This window comes from Mollisia scopiformis, assembly GCF_001500285.1.
Source record: "Mollisia scopiformis unplaced genomic scaffold LY89scaffold_5, whole genome shotgun sequence".
Taxonomy (NCBI): Eukaryota; Fungi; Ascomycota; class Leotiomycetes; order Helotiales; family Mollisiaceae; genus Mollisia; species Mollisia scopiformis.
Window position 1 is genome coordinate 1146049 of NW_017263585.1, and position 19039 is coordinate 1165087.

Genomic DNA, 19039 nt, shown 5'->3' on the forward strand with positions numbered 1-19039 from the left:
CGCCGTGGCGCATTTATGCGAGCATGCACATACAATTCAAGGCACTAAGGCACCCAGCCATCTGCATGCCTGTTTTACTATAAGTTAACGGCTTCACAACTCCACCGGAGAAAAAAGTTTCTTCATCCAACCATTACCACCAATCAGCAACTACCGCCACCAACATCCAACAAACAACCAACATTTCCTCGAAGTAGTACGTAGTCATACCTGCAGCAACAATGACAACAGACAAGCCTATCATTCTACTAGCCCACGGAGCTTGGCACCCGCCCAGTCTGTACGACCCTCTCAAAAAAGCGCTCGAAACCCGCGGATATGAGCTCCTCGTCCCCGAGCTGGTAACCATGGGGGCAGGGAAAACGGGAAAGACCTGGGATGCCGACGTTACCATGCTCCTCGAGAATGCTACCCCACTGTTCGATCAGGGCAAAAGTATCATTCTCCTAGGCCATTCGTATGGCGGCATCCCAGCTTGTATCGCTACCAGGGGTAATACTGTCGACGATAGACGCACCTTGGGAAAACGAGGAGGCTTCAGTCACCTCGCGTTCCTTGCTGCGTTTGCCATGCCGGCTAAGGGTATGAGCGTGCTATCTGTCTCGGGTGGAAGTTGGCTGCCGTGGCATAAAGTTCTCGAGTTCGAAGATGGCAGTGTAAGTAACTTTGTACCATCTTCATGCTCAGAATTCAAAGCTAATCCAACGTGACAGAACAAACCGAGTCAGCTCTTCGTTAATGAAAAGGCCATGGATCTTCTATATAATGACTTGCCTCCGGATAAGGCTCAGATGATGTTCGATAGTCTGACGCCCTCTTCGTATGAAGCTTTTACCACCGGCGTTGACTTTGCCGTGACCGAGGTTACTATTCCGAAGATCTTTATCGTCTGCGAGGACGACGCCCTATTTCCGCCTGAGTACCAAAAAAGCCTCGCAACAGCCTGTGGCCAGCATCTTAGGCAGCTGAGCGTCAGTGGAGGCCACAGTGCATTTGCGAGTGTCCCACAAGAGGTTGCAGAAATACTGGTACAACTTGCCAAGGAATGACTCTAAGATTATGTGGGAATCGTCTAGGGTATTATCGGTCATGCTGATGGTGGCAAGGCTTGGCAAGGCTTTTCTTTCTTTCTTTCCTTAATCAAATTATACACTCTGAAACTTGGCACGACGGCAATACAAGTAGGCAGCGTTCCCAATGGGTAGGGCGGACACTCTTTGGCCTTGAGCCATCACTACCCGTACCAGTACGGATTCGGACGGACTAATATCCATCATCATCAAGATTCTAGAAAATTCTAGACGGCTTAACTGCCAAGACAAAAGCTACTCTATTAATAGTCTATTTTTAAACTCAGGCTTTAAATTCCTTACACTTTAACCTTAAATTTTAGGCTTTAGTCACGTCCTCCTCAAGCCACCTTATTTAAAAGCTTCCATCTTCAGGGTAGACGAGTAATCGAATATTAACAATTTTTTTGAGCTAATATCCGTGTCCGCCTAATAAGATAACGGACAGTAACGGACATTCAAAACCCATGTCCATAAGCAGTCTAGACGAGCAGTTCTTGTCAGACACGCTAAAACAGCCTGTCCATTGGGAGCGCTGCAAGTAGGCCTTTGCTACGTGTCACTAGAATTACAGCAAGTGTAGACGTGGATATACCCGAAAGCGAATTTTTCGAGAGCGACTAGTGTGAGGTTCAACTCCTCGTAAGCGCACCCAGTAGCACGTAACTCTCGGAGGTTTAATTTAAAAGTTAGACCGAAACAAAAACAACCAGGCTGCGTTTGCTACGTGTCACTCGGGCATATCAAGTAACACGTGACACTTATCGCATTCGATTTGACTCCATAACCTCTTCAGACTGCTCCTATCCGCCCCTCATTGTGCGTCACATCCGGACGAACACAGCTATGACGGACGATCCAACAGGTTCCCAGCGACTAAGCTCGGCGGCAATCAGACCTAGTTCCCATAAGAGTAGCTCATCATACTGGTGGAGCACCACAGGTCGCGATCTTGCCAATATGTTACAAGCAGCCCAGTATCCTGAGGAAACTCAACGCCAATTCTTGTCTTATTATAAAAATACACTCTGTCCAATGCTGGGTGATGACCCCAGCCCGAGCAATGCTCTACATGAGAAAAGCTGGACGTGGGATGGTTCGACTCACGAATATAGCTTCGAGTTTAAAGGATCAACAAAAGATCCTGAGGTGCGCTTTGTTGCCGACTTTAGCCAACTCAGACCCGTGGATTGGACGGATCTTCTTAACAATGAGGGCACGGAATCCGCGATTGCCTCCTTTGCATGTCGTGCTTCGGGGTTTGATGACACTTGGTATCAGGCACTCAAAAGATCCATGGATTATTCTCATCTTTCTGCTTCTGCCAAGAAAGATCTCATTGACAAGGCGGGGCATATGACCCCTTCTCTCATTGGGTTCGATATTTCTCGTGAATTACCACCCGGTCCTGGTATGCTGCCAGTTATGGGTAAGGCGTACTTCTTGCCATGTTTCGCCGCTGCCGCTGAGAACAAAACACGTTTCAGGGTCGTCTGCACTGCCATCCGAGAGCTTCCGGGCATCTCCTCCCCGCCTAACATCATTTCGTCCCTGCAGCTCCTTGAAGAGTATCTCGCGTCCAAACCAGAAGATTGGGAGAATGGCACGCGTTATCTCGCCACAGACTTCATATCACCAGCCAAGGCCCGCCTCAAGATCTATATCCGATGTCCCAGTATGCAATTCAGCGATATGTGGGACTTCTTCACCTTGAGTGGTCGAATCCTATGCATGGAGGATGCCAGAAATAGGTATTTAGAGTTTGTCAACCTTTTGGGAGGCAGCACCGCGGTCGATGAGGCAGAGGATCCCAGACAGAGAATTGAGACAGCAAATCGACGCAAGCTGACGACTTTGTATTTTTCTCTCACCGACCAATATCCATTTCCAGCGCCCAAGATCGCTTTCTGCGCCCGCAACTTTGTCGCAAATGATGAGCTGGTTGCTCAAGGCCTTGATAGATGGACCAAGAAGTACGGGTGGAGTGACGGTGAGCGATCTATCTACGAGCTAGTCCATAGCGCGATGTGAGTTCTCTCTTATTTGCAATCTTTTTGTCGTTTAAGATCCGACACTAAACATCTGATTTGATTAGCACGCATCGAAAGCTGGAAGAAAAGGCGGGAATCTTCACCTTTATCGGGCTCGCGAGAAAAGATCCTACCAAGGAGGATTTGAGCATCCAGACGTACCTTTGCCCTGAACTCTATGAGACAGCTAGATCGGTGTGGTAATTGGATCTGCAAACGCTTCTGGCAACAGTGGCTCAGGTCATATAGTTCTTGTTAGGACAGCTCCAACACTTCTCAATTATCTATTCAGTTGCCGCATGTAGAGAAGATGGATGTTTGTTTTGGTATTATACTGTGTTATTTTTGGCAATCCTGTTGGATTACTTAACCGTTCCCAGCCGGTTTCAAGTCGCGAAGTCATGAGAAACGTGATCATCCTTTGTGAATCGAGAACTTGACTCTCTACCATAGTACGAGGAACTTATGTAAAGCGGCCAAACCCTTCTCTTTTACCGCAAAACCCACCAGCCTCTTTTTTGGCTCACTTGTCATAATAGCAACTACCCTGAAGCCAGGCCTTTTTACCAGATAGATTAATGTTCAGCTTTCTATTCGGCACCTTTGATTTAGCTTCTTCAGTTGGAGTTTACTGCGTAACATAGAATATATTGTTTGATCCGAATTGAGAGTCGCGAAATCACACCATATCTATTTTTGGCGTGTTTCTGAGCTTTGTTTGAGTTATCAGTGACCATTACAAAATTACAAGGAGGAAGGGATAAGGAGTTGCAGTGCAGCAGCGGCAGTTGCAGGACGACACATAAGTGGCTGAAATGCCAACAGAAAACCCATGAAACCAACATTGTGTGCATTTCCACAAGTTGCATCGCTTTCGCTTCTCGTCCGATAGAGCCTGAGTCTTCCCCCTTATTCCGGTCACCCATTCCGTTCGTATATGTATTTCTTCACGGGGTGGCTTTGCGCAAACCTATCTGAACATTCATCCGCCCACTCGCATACTCTGTTTGTCGCCCATGTTCTCCATCGCCCGCAACATATACGACTATGGTTACCCAGTATCAACAACAACAAAACCTGCCGCCCACGGCCACCGTCGCCTTCCTCTCTTCACAGAAGAAAGACGAGAAATTGGACGAGTCATGCCAAACACTCAATTCACTGGTATCTGCCCCACTCCCTGCAGAAGAGACATCATTCTCAGAAGAAGCCGTTTCGGATCAACGTCCCGAGGGCGGACCTCTGGCTTGGCTTCACGTTGTTGGAGGTTTTCTGCTTTTCTTCAACTCCTGGGGGATCTTAAACACCTTAGGCGTTTTCCAAACATATTATGAATCGGGTGCTCTCTTCACCACCTCCTCCTCAACCATTTCATGGATCGGCGCTGTGCAGGCGTTCCTCCTTCTGCTTGTTGGCTTGCTTGTGGCCCCCATCTATGACAGAGGCTACCTCCGACTTCTTCTCGCTGTTGGCTTGTTTGGTGTCATCTTTGGACATATGATGTTGAGTATCTGCACAGAGTATTGGCAAGTTATGCTCTCTCAGGGCTTCTGTATCGGCATTGGAGCAGGCTGTCTTTTTGTCCCGTGCATCTCCATTTTGCCTACGTACTTCAGCTCCAAACTTGGTCTCACGGTCGGATTGGCTTCGTCTGGGTCTTCTGTTGGCGGTGTTATATATCCTATCGTCTTGAATGAGCTCTTGAATCGCATTGGCTTTGCCTGGTCGGTTCGGGTGTTAGGTTTCATTGCGCTTGTCACATTGCTTGTTCCACTATCCGTGATGCGGATGCGTGCACCACCACAGAGACTCCGAGCCTTCATCGACTGGTATGTTTTTGTCTCCCTCCCGGCAGTCTACTTTGTGCAGCTAACGCGAGACAAAAACATGCTTGGCACTCGCATCGGTATGGGTTGTAGCATGATGGCCTTTGGTTTGTTGGCCGGCGCCCCTGGTGCGGGCGCCATCTTGGGCACTACAGAGCCGCTTCGATGGTCAGGAGTGTGGCTGTATTGTGGCCTGGCTTGCTTTTCATCGGGTTTGATGTATTTCGTGCTACGCTTCTATATCTGGGTTCAAACTTATAGTAGAGGTTTAGAGCATAGCTCCAACAGAGAACAGTAAGATTGTTCCGGTTTGAAATGGTTTACGCTCTTCAAGAGTAATATACCAAAGAAATTTCTGTTCAAGCTTTTGCAAGGTCTCCCATCTCATTGTCGTTCAATAACGTTAATGCTCATTGCGACTCGCCGTGAAAGAAGCTTTACAGTTGTTACCGAGATTGCTCGCTGAATAGATCAAATCCTAAAAGTCTAATTACTATAATAAACGCTTTTTGGAAATACTGAATCAAGGATGCAACTGTGAGGCTAACAGATACATGCTGAAGCTCTATTGTTTATTCTACCTTCATCCAAGTCAAGCGTACAATTCTTTTTCAATCGGCACACTCACTTGTTCGCTTGTGAAGCTACAATGAGCAAATGATCCTCCAAACCGACTCTTCACCACTCCCCACTGCACATGCTTGAGATGCAGATCTTTGTCGTCTATGGGCGGATGACAAGCTGCACTAATAGCTAAGCTACAATGCGCCGCGATAGGCATTCTCAATTTCATGGGCCTCAGCAAAAGAGCGAGTACGACAAGCTGGAGCGTGAGAAAATCGAGACAAAAAGCGAGTATACTGATCGGGGAGTAGCCACACGCGCATCGCGACTCTGATGGGATGATCTGACCATTCCTGTCCCGAATCTCTAAGCGGACGAGGAATAAGGACTGTGAGAGCAGCCAGTGTAGAACTCCTGACATGGCGGTGAGAGGAATAGACCAGCGGTATGGCAATTGCAGAAAGTAAGTGCTGCGCTGGTAGCCGGTAGGGTTTGTGACTCTGAGTCATTTGCGGTTTGTGGCAAAATTGTTCCACTCATTTGCAAAACACATGGACGTACAAAATCGATTGATGGCGAAATAAGAGAATGAAAGCAGAATTTGAGGTATGTTTGCAAGCAAAGCGTTTAACAATATGGTTGTTGGTGTAAATGATCCCGAAACAATCGTCATTTGGTGTGGCGAAGATGTGCCCCATTTACTCCAGTACCCTCTATCGTTGGTTGGCACCTTTCCCGAGGCAGTCAATGCGGTTATACATGTAGCGCTGGCCAGAATACGATCCTATAAGTCAGCTAAGTAGTCTCTAGAATGAAGTTCAGGTATGCAACTGACGAAATCGAATAAGTCGTCCACTCGTTGCTGATGACACTAAACATGTGGAATGTTCGGCGATTATGACATCTCTTTGGTTTAAATTCGTCCTGCTTACCATATCATTGAGGATTTCTTTTTTGTCCATGCTGCATGCACCCAAAGTAGTCAAATCAGGGGTTTCAAGAAATGAGGCCACCGCGTCCCCGACAGTGAGTATCTGCTGTGAACTTGTAGACTTCAGCGTGAAGAGTATTGAAATTGCTTTCAAAATGTTGCATGCAATTACTACCACCATGAATGCAAGACCAGTCTGGATCGAGCTGCTGTTCTTGATCGGCGTGCTGAATCCATAGGAAATATGTAGTGTTGTGGATCCGAGGGTTTCATTGTCTGGTGTCGTAGTAGATAACCAACCCTGATCGTCAACTGATATTGCACTCTTCCATGTATGCTTGGAAGAAGCATTCACGTAGACAAAACCGGGCCAGGCCAATTGTGGCATAGTAGAACTATTGTAGCTGCTCGTATCCAGTGAAATGATAGACTGTGGCTGCGCATTGATGCTATTTGTGAAGTCACTATTTAGGACGATGGTATCTTGGATCATAGTTTGGCTTGCTGGCCCGGTCTGTCCTAGGCTAACTGATGAGCTTGCTGTGGCAATTGAGGTGCAATCCCATAAGACCAATTTTTGGAGGAGTATACATCCAGCTTTGCGGACAGCGCAAACTGGTCGATGATCAAGTAGAGGTCTCCCGCATTCGGTACATACTGAGTGTCATATAGTGCCTGCCATGTGCCATTAGAGAGCTTTGTTTTCGTCTTTTCGAGATTTTCCAGGATAGAGGAGTCGCTGCCATTAACAAAATAAATGTTATAGTGCTGCCCAGTGGTAACCTCGAAGATAGAGGAGTTATATCTAAAATCAAGATAATGAGATATTTTCTCCCATGTATGAAGAGTCAAAATCAAATAAGAGCAAAGGCTTACAGGAGGTGTAGAGGTAGGGAACTAAGACCTAGTATTGACCAAAACATGAATCTGCGCCGCTTGATGTGACGAAGATTGCGGAAGCTCATAATTCCAATATCCAGCCAAGACCTCTTAGCATGCACGATGTTCAGTTCTTCTCTTGTGGGCGCTAATAGAATTTGCGTGCAATAATTACTGGAGGTGAGCAAGGCGGTGCTCAGTATGTTAATGAGGACATGGAGCGCGGCACCGTGTTTCTGCACAAGTTCAGCTGATCCAGCTTCCAGTGTCCCAATCCCCTTGACATAACCTCCATGAGCCGAGGCTCCGACGATCAACAGAACAATGTTGGTCAGCAGAACCAAAGTTGATATTGTTAAGGCGATGAAAGCGCCGAGGCGCCAGCTAAGATGTCCGGACTTAAGACTGCGAGCTTCCAGACAGGTCCCAGACGTAGAAACTCGGAATGGTTGGAGCTTATGAGTTTTCCAGATTGTGTTTCTAAGGTTCGTGTGTTCTGAAAAATGTTGAGCACTGGCAAGTGTGTCAGCTAAGACAGTAAAACTTGTTTCACGGCGCCTTACTTCACGGCTAAATTTGGCTGTGGCTTCGCAGCCTCGTCTAAGGGTTTCTCCATCGACATGTGTGATCAGCTGTGTTACTTAATACTATACTCCGGTATGCCGACTGTGAAAATCTTTGAAGAGAGTGTCCTGTAAAGTGGAAACACAAATCAATGGAGGAGAAGGTCCGTATTTACATGTGGTATCTTCTCGGCACAAGAGTGGCGCAGACAATGGCACAGGCAACTACCTGCCTAGGTAAGTACTCAATAAAATTTCAATCTATGTGTATTAATTAATTAACCGAGACCACCAACAGAGTTGCAGGGATCGGGCTTCTCCTCAATATTTTTGAAATCGGACGTCAGTCTAAGGTCGCTGAACAGGTTCGTGAGGTTGGCATCTAATTGGTCTGTTGAGTAAATCGCAGGCTATAGTCAAAGCCAGAACACCACTGTTGTATCATATTATCGCAAATTTGACGTGGAGAACGCATAAACGAGCTTGTAAGGCCAACTATTGATTGCCTAAGTACCGGACCTCTTTCCCAAATCACCGTGCGCATAAAAAACCTATACCTTCCGTTAAAGCTCAGCTGCCATCTATGAGGGGAATGTAAGCGCTCGAACGTCGTTGTGGTTGAATCTGGCTTGGCTCACTATCCAGGACCAAGTAACCACCAGGACACCGGAAGAAGTCTTTGGAGCGAGTGCCCTCGATGATACACGCCAACAGGGAGATCAGAGGCAGGTCTCCGCAGAGGTCAACCGTGACTACCGCGAGGATCGTTTGCTTTTCTGTACACTGTCGAGGGTAAGGCGCTACACCAAGCATGCGGGTCAGCAGGGAACTGTCCTGTGTGTCATGGAAAAAGTTGTGAAGGCTGGGTAGATTAAGTCGGAGTGGAGCGAGCCAAAGAAGGTGAGAAGACATTTTACAAGCTTTTCCAACGACAAATCTATTTGATTTCATCAGTATTTCAGCAATACTATTGGCGAATTGCCTTCTCTCTTAATCACCTAAGCTAGATGAGTGAATTCTGCTTATGCTTGACCTCTCGGTCAAGATCGGAGATTGTCCCAATTTTGCTTGAACAATTGGCTCTTGCCTGCGCGCTCGACGAGGTACGGATATTGGCGCTCTGCTGACAAGGCGTTGTGGTGATTGTCAACGACACCACTTCGTATAGATAGCCATGTTTGAATTAACGGTCAAAATAAAAGCAAGGAAAAACGAGCTTGACGCTGATCTCGCTTGCGGTTGTTTCTTCTCACTGATGCCGCATGAAATACATGATAAATAAAACAGCCTCCCCCTCTATCCATTTGCCGAACCGTGCCTCTTGTTCAGGCGCTACAAACGCTCTAGTTCCCTTGTCCTCTTCCTCCAATTGTATCCCACGCTAACTTATTATCCTTCCGATCTACCTGCTGCTGGATACCCGAAACGACGTCTGGTAGCTTGTATGGCATGCCCAGACCCAACTTCAGGATCTTCGACAGTAGTGAAAATGTACGCCAGTGCCTGAACAAGATCGCCTTGTTATCCAACATACCAGCTAATCGAAATTCCCATGTCAAGTCTGCCAAATCTACGAACATGTTTCTGAAATATACCTGGAAAAAGCTCCTGTCCTCTGATTCTATAGCCCATATAGAAGCAATGTCGACGACAGATGCTTCAGTCTTCCTGAATTGCCTCATCAGCCAGATAGGATGTTGATCGAAAGTTGCTCCAAATATGAGTCGTCGCTCCTTCTCCGTCAACGTCTTCCACCACCCATTGTAGGTCTTCCGCTCTATCCAACAAGACGCGAGACATTAGCTTGTATCCACACGAGCTTGGCAAGGTTAGGACCTACTTTTCACAATCCGCTCGACAGCGCTCCGTAACCATTTGATTGCGTTTGACTGGCAATATCTGTTCAACTTGAACATCCACCTCCGAATCTTGCCATAGGTATCCGAATTGGACTTTATTCTGTCCACAACTACTGCTCGCACCACTTCCTCCGACACAAAGTTGTACCGCGTTATCCAGAATTGGATCAGTGAGTTCGGTACTTTGTCTTGATGAGCGACCTCTGTAAGGTTGTTATCGTGGACATAGTGATCTTCTACGCGGCGTAACTTTGTTGTTCTGCCCCTAATCGCGGTGTTTATTAAATAGCGAGGCTTGATGATCTGTGATCAGACCTTTCGTCAGTGAAATCGAAGGTTGGTTCGAGAGCGTCGGACACTTGCGTGGATTGGATCTATTAGGGATTGCAACTCTTTAGTATCAATTAAAGTAGGATGTAATCCATCAACGTCTTATGATCTCTGGTCGAGCCTGCGCGGTTATGAAGGGTTTTAGGTTTGGACTGATATGGGTGTTGTTAGGTTGCGATGAAAATTCATCGATTAGCGCAATAGACTGCAGCCCACCCGACGTGCAAATAGGTTTAGCGCGTTCGGCAAGGCTTTTATATCTAAGATAGTTGCGAACATGGGTCTTTAACATCTGTTATGCAGCTAGAAGGTGACAGTCCTAGAATATTAGGTTGTCTGGTGATCTGTATATGTGTGTATGCTATTTCACAACAATATCACATTATCGAGTACCCATTTGATTATAGGCCTTAGATCTTTTAGTCTGGACCAGCACGGGGAAATATAGCTCAAGACAAGAGATTTTTCAGCCTGTTTGTCAAGGGGGTTGATGAGAAACTCGTAAAAGATTAGGAAAGAGCCTAACACCATGAGAAGTTTACTTGTGAATTGTACCAATCTTCTAGTTGCTCTTTTTAAGCAAACTCTGTTGGCAATCTTCTCTCTATGTTGTTGGGCTAAGCACGTTCTGCAACAGCTGCGGCGCCGACGTCACTCGCTCTCCTCACACCTGATTCGCTAATCTAAGTGTTACCTTATAGTTTTAAATAAGCATTTTTCTATCATTAAGTTCGGAACACCAAAGGTTGTCTAATATACTGTTAGCTCAGCTGACAGACTTCCAGATGGACTTCCTCTTTAAAACTAGCACTGGCTGCTCGTTTGGAAGACCCATCGATTCGTCGATGGGTCCGAGTTTTGACTTTTGTGGATAACAAAAGCCTGGCTCGCTAAAGCAAATGTGAGGTCTTATGCAGCTTTTTATTTTTCATTTTTGCATATCTTGGACTTGGGCACTTGGGAAATTTGTTTACTTTTTTAAGCGAGGTGAAGACAATTTGGTGTCTAAATATGATTTATCATTCACCTTTAGTAAAGAGCTCAGTTGTTCACTTGGTAAGCGGGATCAAATATAATATAAGGATTCCATTCAATGACGTAGTCGGCGATCGATGCATGATATCCATCGTGCATGATGCATGATGATTCTCTTACGTGGCGACGGATGGTTGTGGTAGGCCTTGAAGCTGATGTATACAAATTATTTTACCCTCTATCTGAGAACCAATGGCCCGCAAAGCTGTAGGAATATTTTCAGACTAAGAACGTTACTCAATCCTGCGACACCTTTGGTATTCTCGAATACTTGTTCTTCGTCACCTTCCTGCACCACGCAAAAAACCCAGAGTCTTCACCACCATTTTGCGGTAGTTCTTCCATGGTGATGATGGAATGATCCAACATGATCTGGACTGACTTATGTTGGTTCAACCCTGTGCTGTCATCCCAGTTGAGATCACGCAACGTCCCGAAGTTCTGACCATATCTTGCAACCCACTTTCCGTTCTCAAGATTATAGTAGAACATTGGGAGCAGCTCTGCAAAGTTATTAGCTCGTTGATTTTATGGTGCCGTATTAGCCTTACCTAGGAACCACCATGATAGAACGGCGAAGACGGAACAGCCTCGACCAATAGCGAGAGGATCATGCACGAGAATTCTCGCGTCCCCTTCAGCTGATTGAGAGTCAATCTCTACCGCATCCATTGCCTCGTCGGCCTTCTTTCTCATCTGACTTAGATCGGATTCCTGCCATTGAAGCCTCTCCTGAATGAAGTAAGTAAAATGTAGCACCGCGATGACGAGACTGCTTACCCCTTCAGGCACTACCGGATTTCCATTCTTGTCCAGTCTTCTTTCCAGTTGAACGACCTCATCCACCATCCATTGAAGAGAAATCTGAAATAACGAAACCTTTTCCACCGCCTTCTCTTTCGCATATCCCCATCCACCCCCAACATCTCCATGATTACCCGCAAAATACATCTCTTCCATCGTCTCCGTCCCATCATCCGACTCTACCCTCTTATCCCACCCGAACAACGCAGGCTTAAATGCAATACGGCGCTCCCCAAGCGATACGGCATGTCTAACATGCCTCGCGACCTGCCCAGCATCCGACGACGACCCATCCTGCAACCTCGCCACACTATTCACACAATCAAACAATCCCAAAAACTCAACCTTTACAGCTTTACGACAAAACGCAATCTTGAAGCTTATCAAATCGCTCTCCACCCGATCTCCCCTCTTCGTCTGGAAATCGCTAAACATGTCCCACGCAAACCGGATCATCTCCTCATTACCTTCCGACAAGAGTCCAATTTTATGTATCATCTCCGCGAGAAACCGAGCCGTGTAAGCACCGCGCGAGAACCCGAAGATGTAGATCTTGTCGCCAGGTGTGTAAAAGCGCATGAGGAATTTGTAGCCTGCGAGGACGTGGTGAACGAATGAGTAGCCGAAGGCTTCGTCGTAACGTTCTATGCACCAATTGGTGGCTTGCGTGAAGGGGTTGCGTTTTGTGTTTGAGATGTGGCCTGAGACGTAGCTTCCGATTTCAGCTATGGTGAGAAGTCAGTAGGTGTTGTTATATAAAATGGGGGAGGGCACGAACGTTGATAGTAGTGGTATTGGCTGGGTGATTGTCTGTCGAGCATTGTGTAAATTTGTACGATGTTGGTGTCTGTCTCGTCGCCGGTGAACTTGTTGGCGGTGCCGTCGAAACAGAGGACGAGTCGTTTGGTGGGTGGCATTCCATTGCTAGATGAGGTAGAGGGGATTGGGAAGCCTGCAGATCCAGGAGAGTCTGAGGGAGGGATGTCCATCTTGAACGAGAGGGAAAAGTGAGTGTGGAGAATTGTAAGGTGTGAAAATTCAAAAGAGAATGACAGAGGAAATGTAAAACAATGATCCCAGAAATGATCATCTTCTTATGGGCTCTCATCGTGGGGGTAGTTTCAGAATGAAAGACTCGAGAAGAAACAGGGCTGAAAGTAATGTCCAGTCTCCGAAGTATGTGGAGCTCAATCAACTTCACGAACATGCTTCATGCCCCTGAGAGTACTGAATAAAGACAATTCCATCCATTTTCTCTTGATGCCAAGAGTTGGCTTCAGATCAGTGATTATTGAAGCTAGGCTTGATTCTGAATATATGCTCCCCAAAACACGGTCGAGGTGAGACTTCTCATCACTCGGTTCTGGCCTTTAAGTTATAGCAACAAAATTCGGGCTCTGCTCCAGTCTAGAAATAAGGGAATCAAGTCCAATAGTTTACTATTGTTTACGTTGACGAAGCACTGCGGAACGGCTCGCTGGAAACGGGTTTTCGCAACGGATACTGCTTTTTCGAAGGGGCGGGAATGTGGAGATCAGAATCGAGACAGTTGAGCTTCATGAAAAGAGATATCTCACTGGTTTGAACTCATGTCTTAGTACCGAAACCTACCCCTTGTTCTTCATCTTGTTCTGACGCCAATGAAAAGGAATACCGGAAAGCTTCTGTGGACGAGTAGCAACTTCCGATTGGCGAGAATTGTGTTTGTTTAAGATGAGAACCGTATAGGAGAGTCAGCCCTCTTGAAGTTGAAATGGCAACCGCTACTTTTCCACTGTCCTCGTCGTTTGCGTTAAACCAGATTTTCACGCCTCGTGTCCTTTCATTCTTCGAGTTTTGTCTGTACATAATCATACTTTGGTGCTTTAGTTTCACTCTTTGAAGACTGCACCAACTCTCTCCTGTTGTGAAGGTAATGGGGAGTTTTGCGCATTGCAAGAAATAATTATAGAAATGATGATGAGGTGCAGGATAAAAGAGCTGTGGCTCAGACCTGCATGCAGCAGAAAAGGCTGTGATGCATAGTGACTCCTCGAGCGCATGCTGAGCGTGCGGGCTCAATTCCTCCGGTTATTGGCATGCGATTACTTGCCATAGTCATCGCTTCATGACTCATCCCGGAAATCGTCGGTGCCTGAGATTTAATATCAGGTAGCACACATCGCATACTTTTCACTATGTATGAACGTAATAAATGAAAAAGACAGGTAAGATCTTACTCGAAATCAAGCTCAAAAATTGAATATGGTTCAGCACGATACGGCCATGGCACCAGAAGAGCACATTTCTGCAAATTTGTCAAGCCTCACTCCAAACGTACGCGAGCAGCGCTACGACTTCCTAGCCATCGTTGATTTCGAGGCATCAATTAATGAGTCCGACGGCACTCGCGAGATCACAGAATTTCCCCTTGTTTTGCTCTCTACCGCAACGCCATCATTAAACATCATTGACGAGTTCCACAATTTCGTTCGACCACAACGCAATTCTGGCATGAAACATAGGCACCTCAAAGACTTCCCACCACAAGAACTTCTTGACGAAAGTCCTACCTTCTCAGAAGCATGGCAATCCTTGCTGGCATTTCTGGAACAGCATGGTGCAACAGCATCCAATACGCTGGCAATTACTTGCGGAGATTGGGACTTCAGGGCCATGCTTCCTGCAGAACAATCCTTCTACAACATCGCTCGTCTGCCGTTATTCGAAAAGTGGTGCAATATCAAACACGCATTCAGGTCATTCACCGGCAAGAAAGCAGATTCGATGGTCCGCATGCTGAACGTGATTGGCCAAGAGCTGATTGGGACGCACCACAGCGGGATTGATGATGCTCGTAACATTGCTAGCATTGCGAGATGGTTGCACGAGCAAGGATGCGTCTTCAAAATCACGAGCGATGGATCGGTTGATGAGGAGGATTTGCAACGTCAAGCAATGTTGCAGCGCGAGAAGGAAGAATTAAAGCAAGCTGCAGAAGAGACACGTATTACAAAACTCTCCGGTGGGGCAGTGAAGCCTGAAGAAATGTTCAGGAATGATTCCAACTTCTCAGGATGGGATGATGATGGCATTCCGACGCATCGGGCGGACGGGACGCCATTGTCGAAAAGTGCTGTCAACAAGCGGAAGAAGATGTGGAAAGCTCAGCAGGGGTTGCATGAAAAGTATCTAGCATGGAGAGAAAGTTTAGAATGAAAAAGTTATTCAATGTGACAGAAGTACTCAGGATAAGTAAGATTCGAACGGAACTTCTTTGATATGGATCAGACACTAGCCCAGGTCTTCGAATATGAGGTAAGTCGAATGTAAGTAAGGCACCATAGTATCAAAGGCAGGAGAACCGAGACATAATCGGGAAGAACTCTGACATGGAAATGGACTCGGATGGAAAATGCGCAGATGTAAGGTGTTCTCATTTGCAATTAAGCAGAATGGAGACTATCACATTTCAGTATGCCATGCGACTGAAGAAGGGAGTGTCTGATTTACCTTTGGGGATAGTCGATTCAAGAAGCTCAGCAAGCTTTCACTGGAGAGCCTCAAACGCCCGCACAATATATTCCTGCCCAAGAACGGCAACCTTGTCTCCCTCTTTCCATGTATCCTCCCCAGCAAATAAACCAGTGCCCAACTCAGCAGGAGACGGAAGCCCCGCGATATACCCAATAACGTGTTTATTCTTCCATTTCCTATCGCTCGCATCCCACTCCTCACTCCTCGCCCCAAACTCTCCTTCCTTCCACGCTTCTCCAGTCTTCCCTCTCATCGCCATATATGATCCACCGATTCGTCCCAAGAAGGTCTTCATGGTATCTGCCGCATCAATACTCTCAAGTATCCACGCACTACCTTTCTCTCCGTCAGGACCAGATTGTGGAGCCAACACTTGCCATACCTCCTCGTATTGTGTTACTGCCATCCCCTTCTCTGGACAAGGCATTGCTCCGGTTTCGAGACTATCGCCATTAGGGAGGGTTGTGAAGTCGCCTTCGTCTGGTTCTTCTGTGAGGCCGAGGGAGTCGAGGGTCTTGATCCAGCGTACCTTTACTGAAGGTGCAGATGGTCAGCATTGTGCTCTTCCAACAAGATCAGACAGGAGAAAGAAGAATGGACGTACACGGATCTGTTGACACGATTTGTCGTTCGCCAGCCAGTGCCCAGTCGATTGTATTGTCGGTCTTGAGCACCCGCAGATCAACGAAGTACGCCCCAACACCGAAGACAATCGTATCTGTAGGCTCGGAAGGGGCTTCTGTACTCGGTAGCCATCGCAAAGAAATGCGAGCCGAGATTTTGGGAGCCATGGCTTATGCTGGTTGTGAGTGAGGATGGAGAATGCGGGGTGAGAGGGGAGAGAGAAGAAAGTCCCGCGAAAGGGCTCGTATCAGGAGAGAGATATAGCAGTAGCAGGCTTAAGGAAATTAAACCGTGAGACGCAGAGCCTACCTTTGCAATTACCTGAGTGCTGTTCGTTGATGTCTGGATGGATTGAGATGTTTCTCTTCGAGATTCCCTATCGGGATAGCTCTCGGCTGAACTTCGGGAGCTCTTAAATATCAGGACTATATCTGGACTTCGTCCTTCTTGCCTACATGACATCTTTTGCATTGACACCTTCGCAATTATCTCTATTTCCATCTTCTAAGCTGCTATCCAACGCCTCATATATATAAGCACAGATCTTGATGTTAGCATAGTGGAAACGTCCATTACGTCCATACAAAGTTGCGATATACCAGCGGCTCAAGATGGAGTCAAAAGATCTCCTCTCCTGAGCTCCTCGGGAAGTTCAGACCTCCCTTGACTCCTATTTTAATGAATTATACTATCTCCTATCAATGACGTCAATCATGCGAAGCCATCATGCTTGATTGAGAGCCATGACTCGCAACTGGATGTTGGACCCCTAGTTCTCGAAAGTCCCAGACGCAAGATGCCGCAAAGATGTTCGTCGCAATCTTTTACAGGTAGGACAAAAACTGGAAGATAATCGGCACTCGAAATCAATCGTACATCCTGTCACATGACAGTCACTTGTTGTACGGATTTCAGCAGCAGTCCAAGCTGACATCAGACCATAGGGTAAAAAGTCCTCAGTCACTTGAAGAGGATTACGAATTAGCAGCTGTTAGCTCGGATGAATACAATTTCGCGGAATTGCGCTTGCCAAGTGGTTGCATCCATTCTCCAAGTATGTAGCATTGTAGCTTGTTTCCATTTGTTTCACCACCACAAGTTGCATGTCGGACCCAATCAATCACTCCAAATATCTTAACAAGTCGCCCGAAGTCCGAGCTCTGTGAAGCTTTTCTACTTGAGCGGATCCTTTCGTAAGCTTATTCGTAATTTCAAATTCATGAATCTTGTTTAGGCTCGTGTTTGGCGGGGTCGTACCGACCACAATTTCAGGCTATATCTCGATCCTCCCGCGGCTTATTGTCAAACGTTATGTTTCTGTAAGGCTGAAAGTACGAGCCTTACCTAATACTGTTGATCTGGCTTCTCGCCGTTTATTCCTCCGTAATTCAATTGGTCTTACTGTGGCGGTGCGATCCTGAGTTCACACAGCTAGACTTCAAGCTATATGTGGGAGAAAATCAACATGATGACATTTTCACTTTCATTTCATGCGCTGCCCGTGGTTGAGGCGCGCATATAGAGCAACAAACAGGTTTCTCCAAAATAGTCGATGAGGTCTCGACCATCTCTTTTAATTCACCATTGTTTCTCAAGTCATTAGCAAAGGTCACGAACACCCGCATCCGAGACAACAAACAAAATACGACAGGTACAACCATTCAGTGTACAGACTCCACTATAAGCCTTCAACGAGAGCCACTTCCGCCTCAGCCAAGATCGACGCCATGTACCTACTTTACCAATTCGTGGCTTGCTTCCTGCTCGCAGCAGGTAGGTCTAGCCTGTGCAGACTCACTTTTAACTGCTAACAATCTCAGGATTCTCAGCAGAAGCTTCACCATGCTCCAATGGCTCTCCACCAGCTACGAACAGCACTCCTAGCAACGTTCCCCTCCGAATCCTCCCTCTCGGAAACTCCATCACGTGGGGGTATCTGAGCAGCGACGGCAACGGCTACCGTCTCGACCTCCTCAACATGCTCACGGCCAACGGTACCCAAGTCCAATACATAGGCTCTCAGCAATCCGGCAACATGACCGATAATTACAATGAAGGTCACCCCGGCGCCGTGATCGACGAAATCGCACAATACGCTCAGGCTTCTCTTCCCGATCAACCAAACCTCATCCTCCTCATGGCCGGAACAAACGACATGAACAACGATAACAACACAACCACAGCACCCGATCGCCTAGGTTCTCTCATCGATGAATGCCACAATGCAACCATGACCGAAGCTGGTAGTGCCGTTATCATCGTCGCGCAACTTACACCTGCTGCAAACAATGCTACCGAGGAAAGAATCCAGATCTTCAATGCTGCGATTCCGGGAGTGGTGGCGGAGAAGGTCAGTGTGGGGATGAAAGTATTGTCCGTGGATATGGAGGCCTATGTGACGTTCAATGATCTGAAGGATGGCTTGCATCCGAATGACTATGGGTATAATCAGATGGCGAAGGCGTGGTATGCGGGGGTTGGAGAGGCGAATGGGAAGGGGTGGTTTACTGCACCAGTGCAGCTTCTTGGACCTTAGGTAGGGCTTAATCGCCGGGTGTGGTACGGGCGAAGGGAAGGTTATTACTGAGGATACCTAATTTTGGAATTCGTTGCAGTAATGGTAAAGAAAATCATCTGTCTCGCAATCATGAAGTTTCGTTTCTGTGGAAGTCGATGCATCAGTAATCCCGCTTTTGCGTATCTCACTACTATTATATTTTTCCAGCCTCTACAACCTACATTCAGTATCTCACCGCTCTATTCCTTCTTTGTACCCGACATAATGAAAGAGGAGCATTCATTACTTGTAAAGACAGTGTGTTAGTTAGTCATGACAGAGATTCGAAGATGAAAGTAAAAGTTCCTAGGTGACCGTAGATTCATTTCATACATGCCTCGAGACGCTTATTGGGAACTACTATACGTCCTCTCAGACGTCCACAGTATTTAAATGACAACCGTGTTTGTAGCCCCGACACTTTAACAACCCTCTTGCGCTTTACCGATTG

The 19039-nt window shown here is 46.7% G+C and overlaps 8 protein-coding genes across 8 annotated transcripts; 5 read left to right on the forward strand and 3 right to left on the reverse strand.

The window, feature by feature from the left end:
* Positions 1-137: 137 nt before the first annotated feature.
* On the forward strand, positions 138-1049 carry LY89DRAFT_639238 (alpha/beta-hydrolase; the record flags this gene model as incomplete). Its single annotated transcript, XM_018211608.1, has 2 exons — positions 138-668; positions 729-1049. The coding sequence occupies exons 1-2, from the start codon at positions 222-224 to the stop codon at positions 1047-1049; spliced, it is 768 nt and encodes a 255-aa protein (XP_018075624.1). The 5' UTR covers positions 138-221.
* Positions 1050-1895: 846 nt separating this feature from the next.
* LY89DRAFT_715507 (aromatic prenyltransferase) lies at positions 1896-3433 on the forward strand. The gene is made up of 2 exons (XM_018218214.1): positions 1896-3097; positions 3166-3433. Exons 1-2 carry the CDS (start codon positions 1917-1919, stop codon positions 3302-3304), a joined length of 1320 nt encoding a protein of 439 aa, XP_018075625.1. The 5' UTR covers positions 1896-1916; the 3' UTR covers positions 3305-3433.
* A 714-nt stretch (positions 3434-4147) lies between these two features.
* On the forward strand, positions 4148-5408 carry LY89DRAFT_770518 (MFS general substrate transporter; the record flags this gene model as incomplete). Its single annotated transcript, XM_018221852.1, has 1 exon — positions 4148-5408. The coding sequence occupies one exon, from the start codon at positions 4148-4150 to the stop codon at positions 5222-5224; it is 1077 nt and encodes a 358-aa protein (XP_018075626.1). The 3' UTR covers positions 5225-5408.
* A 1532-nt stretch (positions 5409-6940) lies between these two features.
* LY89DRAFT_730060 (uncharacterized protein) lies at positions 6941-7922 on the reverse strand (the record flags this gene model as incomplete). Its single annotated transcript, XM_018219433.1, has 3 exons — positions 6941-7226; positions 7298-7813; positions 7864-7922. The coding sequence occupies 3 exons, from the start codon at positions 7920-7922 to the stop codon at positions 6941-6943; spliced, it is 861 nt and encodes a 286-aa protein (XP_018075627.1).
* A 3990-nt stretch (positions 7923-11912) lies between these two features.
* On the reverse strand, positions 11913-12796 carry LY89DRAFT_558466 (uncharacterized protein; the record flags this gene model as incomplete). The annotated part of the gene is made up of 2 exons (XM_018208418.1): positions 11913-12616; positions 12670-12796. Coding segments are annotated over 2 exons (831 nt in total), but the record flags the coding sequence as incomplete, so codon positions are not given.
* A 1284-nt stretch (positions 12797-14080) lies between these two features.
* LY89DRAFT_681843 (uncharacterized protein) lies at positions 14081-15121 on the forward strand. Its single transcript, XM_018214384.1, has 2 exons — positions 14081-14098; positions 14145-15121. Exon 2 carries the CDS (start codon positions 14157-14159, stop codon positions 15087-15089), a length of 933 nt encoding a protein of 310 aa, XP_018075629.1. The 5' UTR covers positions 14081-14098; positions 14145-14156; the 3' UTR covers positions 15090-15121.
* A 37-nt stretch (positions 15122-15158) lies between these two features.
* Positions 15159-16372, reverse strand: LY89DRAFT_705116 (uncharacterized protein). Its single transcript, XM_018217429.1, has 3 exons — positions 16012-16372; positions 15384-15941; positions 15159-15332 (listed from the first exon to the last, which is right to left on the reverse strand). The coding sequence occupies exons 1-2, from the start codon at positions 16196-16198 to the stop codon at positions 15421-15423; spliced, it is 708 nt and encodes a 235-aa protein (XP_018075630.1). The 5' UTR covers positions 16199-16372; the 3' UTR covers positions 15159-15332; positions 15384-15420.
* Positions 16373-17758: 1386 nt separating this feature from the next.
* LY89DRAFT_665716 (SGNH hydrolase) lies at positions 17759-18567 on the forward strand (the record flags this gene model as incomplete). The annotated part of the gene is made up of 2 exons (XM_018212861.1): positions 17759-17804; positions 17852-18567. The coding sequence occupies 2 exons, from the start codon at positions 17759-17761 to the stop codon at positions 18565-18567; spliced, it is 762 nt and encodes a 253-aa protein (XP_018075631.1).
* Between the last annotated feature and the right edge of the window lie 472 nt (positions 18568-19039).